Genomic DNA, 10000 nt, shown 5'->3' on the forward strand with positions numbered 1-10000 from the left:
TCGCTCGAAATCAAACGCTTTCGGTGTCTACGCGCCCAGCCCTAGCCTAAAGAGGAGGAGGAGAGCAGTATAAGAAGATAGCTAGCGGGATGGCCTGCCTGGGCACGAACTCTCCCCCGCCCGGGGCCATTGATGGGCGAGCTGTTTGTTTGTTTGTTTAGATAAGGTAAACGCAAAACGTATCTTAACTCTTTAAGCACCACATCACAATCCTAAAACCCGTTCACAAACAGACACACACCGACACACGCAGCTAGTTTCAAGAGTGAGTCAAGAGTGAAAAAAAAAGGAACTCTCGCCGATCGTGCGGAGGTTATGCCCGGTACCAGCGCAAAGATCAAAGCAAGGAAATGTGAAATGGAATGCTGACACGAGCAGAGCAGAGATAGAAGATATCGTATAACAAAAAAAAAAGACATGCTACAAACGATCATAAACCACCCACCCAATTCAACCGACCCATGCACTGCTGTTTCGCTAATGTCTATGTATATTGGAACTAAGTAGATAGCGCCTTAGTAGAGAAGAAATTGAGAAGTACTTATAGATGAAGAAGAAGAAGAAGAAGAAGAAGAAGAAGAAGAAGAAGAAGAAGAAGAAGAAGGTCGCCATCGATCTAGTCGGGATATGTTAATGCGAAGGCGAACAGAGGAAGTCAATCAACATTCCGCCGACTGGTCATTGTTGTAGAGATCGTTTCGTTCCACACACCCCACGGTTCACCCTTCGCCACCAACACCACCACCACTTCTCACTCTCTGTCTCTCTCTTTCTCTCTTTTAGTTCCTTTCTGTGTCCCTCGCCTTTTTCGTAGTAAACCTTCAAACGGATTTTTTGCGAAACAGGCGAAATATTCCATTTCTTAGATCCAAGAACGCCGCCTGTTACCCATCATTAGACCACCAATGCTAGAGGCTCTTCCTTAGTCGACGATGCCTTCTGAGACTGGCTACTGGCCTACTAAGAGTGCAACAGTCCGGTTATGAGTGTGTTCAGAAAATGAGTTGAACGCTTGAAGTATACGTACACGCACTGCACGTGCGAGTGCGCCCGATTGTTGGTGTTTGCGAAGTAGATGTAGCAGCTAACGCTATCTCTTAACATAACCCTGTGTTCAGGTGCGATCCGGAAGATCATGATCATGGCTGTTGTGGCGAACCGAGCATCGAATGATGCTTCCGGGGACGGGATAGGGTAAGGGGAGTGTATGCTCGCTAGGATATAGATGCTTGCGCATATTTTTCCTTAGAAGTCCCCAGGCGAACAAGAGGGCCTTCGTACATCTCGTGGGCGTGCACTTTCCGCGTCAATCCGCGCTTTCCTAGATAAGTCCAATATTATAGTTTCGTGCTATAGTTCGGTACGTAAGCGTCAAGGGCAGATTAGAGAACGGGAATGTGCGAGTGAATAAAAGTAAACATTGCTAACAATCTAGTGAAATCTAATGAAATTGAAATAATGAAAAATCTTCATCCGCTGTGAAATGTAAAACAAAAATGAAAACAATGAAAAAAAAAAACAAACGCAAGCAGATGCCAGCTCGCCCAATTTGTGCGTGTTCTGTTTTTCTAACTAACGCTAGTGCGGTGGGGTTCGGGAAGCTGCAGTGCTAGTTCCGCTGATTGATTTCTAGCGCTATAGATCGCCCGCAACCCGCGGCAGGCAGATATTTCTGATTGGTTCGGATTGGGGGAAGCATAGGCGTACGCATAGTTAACTCGCAGCGAACGACAACAGTCAAGATAACACTAAAAAAAAGGGAGGGGGAAAGTAAATCATTCACGTGAGTCACATCCTTAATCCGTCGACGGGGCAGAGGTAGGCCACTCCGGTCTGCGGGGCTGCGATCGCTAATCCACATCCACAAACAAACAGGCAACAAACAAGCGGACACTGTGTCGCAGATCCGTGGCTTCCTGGGGTCTGGCATGCAAGGAGCCGGTCGTAAGTCTCCCTTACGGAGAGCGAGTGGATCGGACCGAATAAAAACGGACATGCACATGCAGCCCCCGGCCCGCTAAGGACATTCGCTCATTTGTGTAAACCATTGTCTTTGGGTAGAATGCATTTTTTTATAGATTTTTCAAAAAATTGATAAAAAAAATCATACAAAAATAACTACTTCAGCTAGCGTAAACATCTAGAGAGTAAAGCAAAACAGCAAACCACAACAACAACAACAACAAAAATGAAAAATGAAAAATGCAACATGAAAAACATGAACAGAAAGACATCATTCTCCATTGCTAAGGAATGTAAATAAGTCGTAATTCTTATTCTCTAAAATTATTCGTGCATATTGAGTAAACCACACAGCAAAAGTAGTAGAAGGCGCGCGGTCAGCCAGTGAGAGCTATAGTGACGAATGTGATGGAGGATGGATAGTAGTAGCCGTGGGCTATATGCTCGCAAGCGTGCTTCGAGGAGGCCATAGGAAAGGGCGCGGTAGAAAGGAACACTAGAAACAAGGATTAGAGGCAGCAAAAGTGCATGCGCATGCGAAGTAGGCCGGCTGCCGATGAGGTGAGGAGTGCTGGATGCTAAATCTGTATAAAATTTATCAAATTCCCCCGAATCCGAATGCAGTGGCTTTGGTTAAATCTTAATGTTTCTCGCCGTCGCATCGTCGCGCACACCTCTCACACCCATCAGCCATCATATAGCCAATCGCCATTACAGATAAGCGCAAGAAACACACTCACAGATCGCCTCGATAACATTGATATCTGCCATACACATAAAGTTTAGATGCTTGCGCCGATAAATGGCATAGCAATCCGATCACAGCCAGCTAATAGTGGAGCTGCAGCAGCAGCAGCAGCAGAGCTAGCTAACCGAGATAGGCCAACATACGCGGCAATACAGCGGTGTGGACTAAACTGTCCTGGTTGCAGTGCGAGGAATGCGAGCGCCCAACTCCCGCGCCGCACACCGGCGACACCGAAAAAGGGAATCTGATATATCGCCCATCATCAAAAAGACATCCACCGTTTTTATGTGTTCCAAGTTTGTGCCGACACTATATATATATTTGCGAAGATGTGTTTTGCGCGAAACTATAAAAAATCCACACCGATTCACCTCTCTGTCTCTGCTGCGCCCCCTCAGTTCGCGATGGCGCCTTCCATGGCGCGTTATCGGCTTTGTGTCGGCGCTCCACCTCCCCAGATGATTCGTTGTTATAAATCATTCAAATCCTATTCCCTCGCCCCCGCTGTAACTCTCGTTTCGTTGTCGATTTCCACATTTATGACGTATGCATGAAGCGATGAAAATGTTGTTAACGTTAAACTTATTGTTAATTATAAAATTCAAAGCAAAGAAAAACCAAACCAAGGGCAAAAAATGAAAAAAATAAATTCATAAAAATAACGACACAACTCGTTCGCTTTTCATTTCCGCTATACCGTGCACGTGTGGGTAGCAGCAGCTAACATGTAATCGTGTATGGGTAAGTAAATGATGATACTAATTGTGAAGTGATCTGAAATATTTAGCAATCCTGTCGCTTAAAAGCAATTCTTGTAGCAAATGAAATTCTTCTCTTCTTAGTTATTCCGGATGGACAGAGAGGGTGTGGTTGGTTACATTAATGCCAGAATTGCTAAAATTGCGACTTCAAGGACGATGGCACTCGATCGCGAGCGGTGAAGGGATCTTTTGTGGCAGGCCAAGATCGCTCCTCGGTTATAGCGCGTGATAAATTATAAAAACTATATTGGATAGTTTCAGCATTTTGTAATAGAAGTTTAAATGGCTAAATTGCCCATTAAATGTGCTGAAAACCTTAAAATATCTTGAAGGGGCTAGACATCCCTTTTACCCCTCCCCCACCCAGATAGCAAAAATATTTAACCCTTGAAAGTATGCAATTTGCTAGAGATGTAGATATTGGTTTTTTACCCTCAACTTAATTGCTATTTTGTAAAGGTTATTCCGGCGGGGAAAGAATATTCCTTTGGGAACTCGTAGCAAAATCAAAATCGCCATAGAATCCTCGACAACACATTTTAAAGAAAGCAATTTGTTCGTGGTGTCCTGTTTTGTCCGCAACTGTACACGCAACTGTCATCTGATTGTTTGTTGTGGCTTCGTTGTTGTGGCAAAAACATGAGAAAAGTGAAAAAATGGTCCGCTGCAACGACGGTTAAAGGCGTAAATTAGCATGTCCGCAAGCGGTAGTTTTACTTTCCGGACAACACCTAATAGTGCCCACGTTACCGGAGGAGGTGCCCGCGGCGAAACTGAGGATGAGCTCTCCGAGTCACAACACAACAGCCCATCGTCGCACCAGCTTTCAGGACGAGGATGAGGATACGCTGACGGAACTGTCCCGGGAGTCGCCGGGAAGCAGCCAAGGAAGAAGCAGCATCGGGTCAATCCCGTGGGCAGAAGACGCTATCAAACAGAACCAGACGGAATGGGAACGAATCGATCGGATGTTCTACGGCGAAGAGGAGCTACCGACGGATCCGCGGCTCCGGGAAGAGATCCTCGAATGGACCGGGGTGTTTCCGTATCTGCGCCTGGCGGGAGAAGGGATTACCATCGTCGAGTCGGTGCATGCAAAGGCGAATGATCCGTTTCACGAGGAAGTGTTCGCAATAGATCCCCCGCTGGCCAGCCGAACTCGATCATCGCGATCCGGCAAGGACAAGCAGCAGATTGCGAAAGACCTCGAGTGTGAGCTCAGTTCATGTGAACTGGACAAGTGTTTGTACATCAGCTCTGGTCACACATTCCGCAGCGGTCAGGTCAAAGCTGGTCGTCGCGCAGGGCCCGCGGACTCCGTGCCGGAGTACGTAGATAAGGGAGAGAAGCCGTTCAGCCGAGTGAAGCCTCTCAACAGTTTGATGGTACCTCAGGTGCCCATAATGCCGATCGGTACACTGGGGCTGTTAATCTCAACCCACCCCATCGGAGCAGGCCATTATCAGACGCTATCCGGCAGCAGGAATTGCAGTGCACAATCAGTTTCGTACGTAAGCCACAACAACGCCGACCACGGTGGTCGAAGTAGAAATGTAAATCTGCAGAGAAAGCTCGCACCGTTACCACACCGGCCAACGCAGCACCAGCAGTACCCTCAAAAACAGCCGAAAGTTAGCGAACCGACGGTTCTGTCGGCATCAGCAACACAACATCGCATCCCACCGTTGACGAAGAACTACAAATTTCTCGTGCAAAACAGTCACGTCGCTCCGACGCTGTTGGCCGAGATTGAGCAGCGGCATAGTAAGCTGACGGTGGTCAAATCAGCCACCACTCGCTACATGGCCTCATCGCCAACGAAACACATCTTTTCCCTCCCATCGCTCGGCGCTGGGATCGAATCCTTGGGCCATCATCATCATCATCATCATCATCATCACCACCACCACCGCCTTAACGGTGCTACGGTGCTGGAACGTAGTCCCGACAAGAAGCGTGCCTTCCGGTCGGAAGTGATCGGTCGATCGATATCGGCAGCCGTGACGCAGAAAGGAAATCCAATCTAGCAATCTACAGTCTAGTAGCCGGTGGCTTTTACTCAGCTCGTACCAGTACGCTTCGATTTACGCTAGTCTGCGCTAGAATAGATAGAGTGGTTCTTCAATGAAAAAGTCCACCAACATAGTTGTAAAAGTATACATGTATATTGTTAAGGAATAATCGTATAATGAATAAACTGTCCATAACAGCAAAAGCACAAGAATAAATTATTGGAATCTTGCAAAACTATTACCGATCGAAATGAAAATTCTGGGTGAGTTCAAGTGGATTTGGGCGAGCATACGCTTTATACGGCATTTTAAAATACAATGTACAATAATCAGAACTACTTAAAGCATGAAAAACTTGACCTTTCTTTACAGATTTCGTAGTTCTCGAAAGCCAGCATCGACAGCCCGTCTGACCAGGCTCTATAGTGAGAAGACGGCTAATGAGCCTGCCGCTATACTTGCGACCTTTTTCCGAAGCACGTGCTCGGCTCGAATTATTTGCTCGAATTATTTGCTCGAATGTAGGTGTAAACGGAACCACCGGCCAAGGTTCGTGGAGTGTGTGGTTTCATGTTTTTTTTAATTAATCGGGACCGAGCTGGTAAGTGGACGTGGAAATTCCGTGCGTTCCGAAATCGTGAAATCACAAACGCACAGAAAGAAATAGATTAGCATCCAAAGCAGGAACGCTCGCTTGCTGGCTTGGTGATACGTGACGACCGTGTGCTCGTTTTTCGGTTGGTGCGCCAGGCGTTAGACGGTGTTTCTTTGGGGAATCTTGCGATCGCAATCGAAAAGGGCGGTGGTTCGTGTTCCAAGTTGGGCAGCAGCTGTGAGTCACGGTACGGTAGCGGGCAGGGGTCATGTTTTGCGGTATTTGGCCAGTGGTGACGCGGACAGGCGACATCACGATAACCCGTTCCCGTCTGCGGGGGTGCAATTTGCTTTGTCTACACTTTCTCGTCGCGCCATGAGGCAAGCAAACCTGCTCATCCCCAGCAGTCCTTGCCTAGAGGCGCCGTAGTGAGAGAGGAAAAAACGGCTGCTATGCTTGGCAACGCGCTAGAGTGAGTGAGAGCAAACGTATCGATCCGTGCTGCTGGGTGACTTTCATCGTCGTTGACCGCTACGGGGAATCTTCGGGGGTAGGATCCTGTGGAGGAATTGCGTAACCCCGAAAAAGGATTATTTGCTAGGCCATCGTCACTAGCATGTGATGCGAGCCGGTGGCGCCCGTTTCTTTTAAATCCCCATTGATTAGAGTAGGGATTTGGTGGGGCAAATTAATCCCTTCTCTAGCCGGATCTACGCGTTCGGTGGTGGCAAGCCACAGCAGCAGCGTAAGGGGAATGCTTATTTTTATCGAAGTTTGATAAAGGGACTGCCGCCTGCAGACCGATAACGCGGATCTGCCCCGTCTGGTCGGGGAAGCAGGTGCCAGTCCGGCAAGTTTTCTAATCGAACAGTTGTTCTTACTCTTCGACAGCCAAAGGACTGCATAAGTGAAGGCCCCGTTGGAATTTTGGCAGCCTGTACAACGAACAAGCGGCACGATGGGGTCCCTTTTCCGCAGTGAGGAGATGTCTCTCTGCCAGCTGTTCCTCCAGAGTGAGGCAGCCTACGCTTGCGTGTCCGAGCTGGGAGAGCTGGGACTGGTGCAGTTCCGCGACGTAAGTAAAACACAAACACACTAGAACATAGTATATTATTTACTCTGTACACTGCAATTGAATTCCGCCCTCTATCACTCGTTTTGCAGCTTAACCCTGACGTGAATGCGTTCCAGCGCAAGTTTGTCAATGAGGTGCGCCGGTGCGATGAGATGGAGCGCAAGTTGCGCTACCTGGAGAAGGAGATCAAAAAGGATGGTATCCCGATGCTGGACACCGGCGAAAGTCCCGAGGCGCCGCAACCTCGCGAGATGATCGATCTGGAGGCGACGTTCGAGAAGCTAGAGAACGAGCTCCGTGAAGTCAACCAGAATGCGGAAGCGCTCAAGCGTAACTATCTCGAGCTGACCGAGCTGAAGCACATCCTGCGTAAGACTCAAGTCTTTTTTGACGAGGTAAGTCCATTCGTTACGCGTGATAATAGCTCCTAGTGACCGTGACGAGATCATGGTTTTGGTTATGATTATCAAACCTTTTTTTTTGTTTCTCTAACACTCGACGAATTTTGATAGTGCACACATGATAATAGGATTCACTGTGTACTGTTCATTTCATGTAATTTTTACTGCATTCGATTCGCCGATTTTATTTTTCGATTCCCATAGAAATCAAACGCGAATGCCCATATGCGCGCTACCACTATCATCAGTTTTGTTTCTTTTTTTTTTTTTGTTGATAAGAAAAATAACCCAAAGTCCCCTTACCGTTCACTGACTGACACTTTAAGAATAGACAAAATCTTTCACTCTTCAAGCCCCATACCACGTGTACCATCGGCCTATATGGTACCGTGTTTGTAAATGTATTTAAGCAAAAGGTACAGCCATTATTTAAATTAGCATCGTTTTACGAGAGAAGCATACACAACAGTTGGTGCTATGGTTTTAGCCGGGAAATAGAGTAAACTAACAATCGTGGCCGTGTATTTGTGTACTACTAAAACTGTAAGATATACAAGGTGTCCCCGAGATGAACGAACGAAATTATGAACAATCCACGACACTGCAACAAGACCAGAAGACAGTCGAACGGTGCTTATGGGCCCTCCTCGTAATACCACCTACGACAGAAAACGACAGTTTTGTGTTCCAATATTGATAATAATCATTACCTGCATGTTTCGATAAATCTTCAAATCAAAATAGCGATAGAATGTTTGCAGATTGCGATACTCCTTTTGCTCTAGGCCTTGTTCTACCGAATATTCTTGCTTTTCGGACGCACTTACTGTTGTCGCATTTTTGTTTTGTTTTACACCGTTTTTGCATTAATTATTATCCTATCGATTAAAAGCTAACCATACCGAGTGTCTTTTAATGCCTGTTTTTTCGTACATTCATAACAAGTGCGTGTTTAACGTGTAAAAGTCATACTAATGGAAGTAATACTCGAAATCATAAACCGTACACCATCACCTCTCATGTTCGCAACAAAACACACAACTGATTAATACCAGCTGCTGGTGGCGGGATCTAATCTAAAGAGACGATTATTGTACTCTGATGATAGTACTACTCTGGTTACTGGTCTGTAGATATCTACTATTAAAGGTGCTTCCGGGTGAGTAGTAGAGGATATGGCACTGGGGCCTTGTAGTTCAACAAGTTCAGTAAAGAAAAGATATCCCAACAGTAGAATGGTTAACGCATACTAGATGATGCAGGGTTACGTAAACAATACACTTGTAGTGCGCAAACCAGTTTGAGGTATACGATAGCATTCCGAGTATTAAAACTCGTTTCATGGCTCACTACTCAGCGTATTCATTGTGACGGGGGGATAAAAAAACCAGCAGCTGATGCTTGCTCATTGTAAGTGGTGATTCAGATTCCATTGTACTTTGATGTTTCATTTGCCTTCCATTTGCTCTTAAAGGGTAAACTGTAATTTGAACTGAATCTCTTCCTTCGTTACTAACACCTCATTTTCAATTTAATTCCACTGATTGAATGTCACAAAACAAATATGTTTAAAATATACCATTACTCTATGTTTAATAGCATCCCAGATTCATATGCAGAGCTCTACTAACCTCACTGGAATCCATTTTATTCGAACAATTTCCATGGTTCGACTTCGGAACTAACTCATACGTTACTAACGCATGGTACATAATATGCTGACACTTCACTTCCGTACCTCTCTGGTATGATAACAACAGTGCACTGCAAAAAGCATTGGATAGTGTGAACGTCCGTTGTTGTCTGTCCTATTTTTAATATATGATGATCCAATATATGGAACATCTTCTGGTGATCAGTATAACTAATTCGTTTACATACATTTTTGCCCTCTTCCCTCTCTACACTATCTCACCTATTTTGCCATTTTTCTGGTTGGGTACGTCTTATTTTCGGTTGTGTTGCGAATACCAAAAAAAACAAATAAATAAAACAATAAAAAAACGAACACATAAAATACAAACATCGAAAAAACAAACACGCACAAAACAAATGAAAACGAAAAAACAGGCACTGTATACCGGAAATGTACCTAATAAGACAAGAAACCGCTATCAACAGATGGCAGATTCGCACAGGGAAGAGGAGCAGGTTAACCTTCTTGGTGAGGAGGGCATTCGTGCTGGTGGTGCCGGGGCACAGGGACAGAACCTAAAATTAGGGTAAATATACACACTTTTTTTTGCTACAAAACTTCAATCTTCCCGCTTCCTTCAAAACCTTCGTTCCCCGATTTCCCAATCCCCTCTACTTGCTCAATTTATCGCTCCTACCGCTAGCTTTTCTCCCTGATTTTCTTCTCGACCCAAGCGTCCAAAAACGAACACGTTCAAGATACTTTACGAAGCTTACGTCCGCTCCATTCCCATGCCCATGTCCATTCCGG

At 45.7% G+C, this 10000-nt stretch overlaps 2 protein-coding genes across 8 annotated transcripts in view; both read left to right on the plus strand.

Moving 5' to 3' along the window:
• Positions 1 to 4109: 4109 nt before the first annotated feature.
• On the plus strand, positions 4110 to 5680 carry LOC126581465 (uncharacterized). The gene has a single exon (XM_050245140.1). It carries the CDS (start codon positions 4251 to 4253, stop codon positions 5496 to 5498), a length of 1248 nt encoding a protein of 415 aa, XP_050101097.1. The 5' UTR covers positions 4110 to 4250; the 3' UTR covers positions 5499 to 5680.
• A 419-nt stretch (positions 5681 to 6099) lies between these two features.
• The window catches only part of LOC126572820 (V-type proton ATPase 116 kDa subunit a 1), a 10509-nt gene continuing 6608 nt past the window's right edge, over positions 6100 to 10000 (plus strand). For 2 of the 7 annotated variants that reach the window (XM_050232479.1, XM_050232476.1), the window contains exons 1-3: positions 6100 to 6325; positions 6970 to 7153; positions 7243 to 7548. In XM_050232479.1, coding sequence (XP_050088436.1) covers positions 7037 to 7153; positions 7243 to 7548 — 423 coding nt within the window. In that variant the 5' untranslated portion in view covers positions 6100 to 6325; positions 6970 to 7036. Of the gene's footprint in view, positions 6326 to 6603; positions 6824 to 6969; positions 7154 to 7242; positions 7549 to 9624; positions 9777 to 10000 lie in introns of those variants that run through there. The other 5 variants (XM_050232473.1, XM_050232477.1, XM_050232475.1 and 2 more) reach the window with 5 other exon arrangements.

Source organism: Anopheles aquasalis, chromosome 2, assembly GCF_943734665.1.
Source record: "Anopheles aquasalis chromosome 2, idAnoAquaMG_Q_19, whole genome shotgun sequence".
NCBI lineage: Eukaryota > Metazoa > Arthropoda > Insecta > Diptera > Culicidae > Anopheles > Anopheles aquasalis.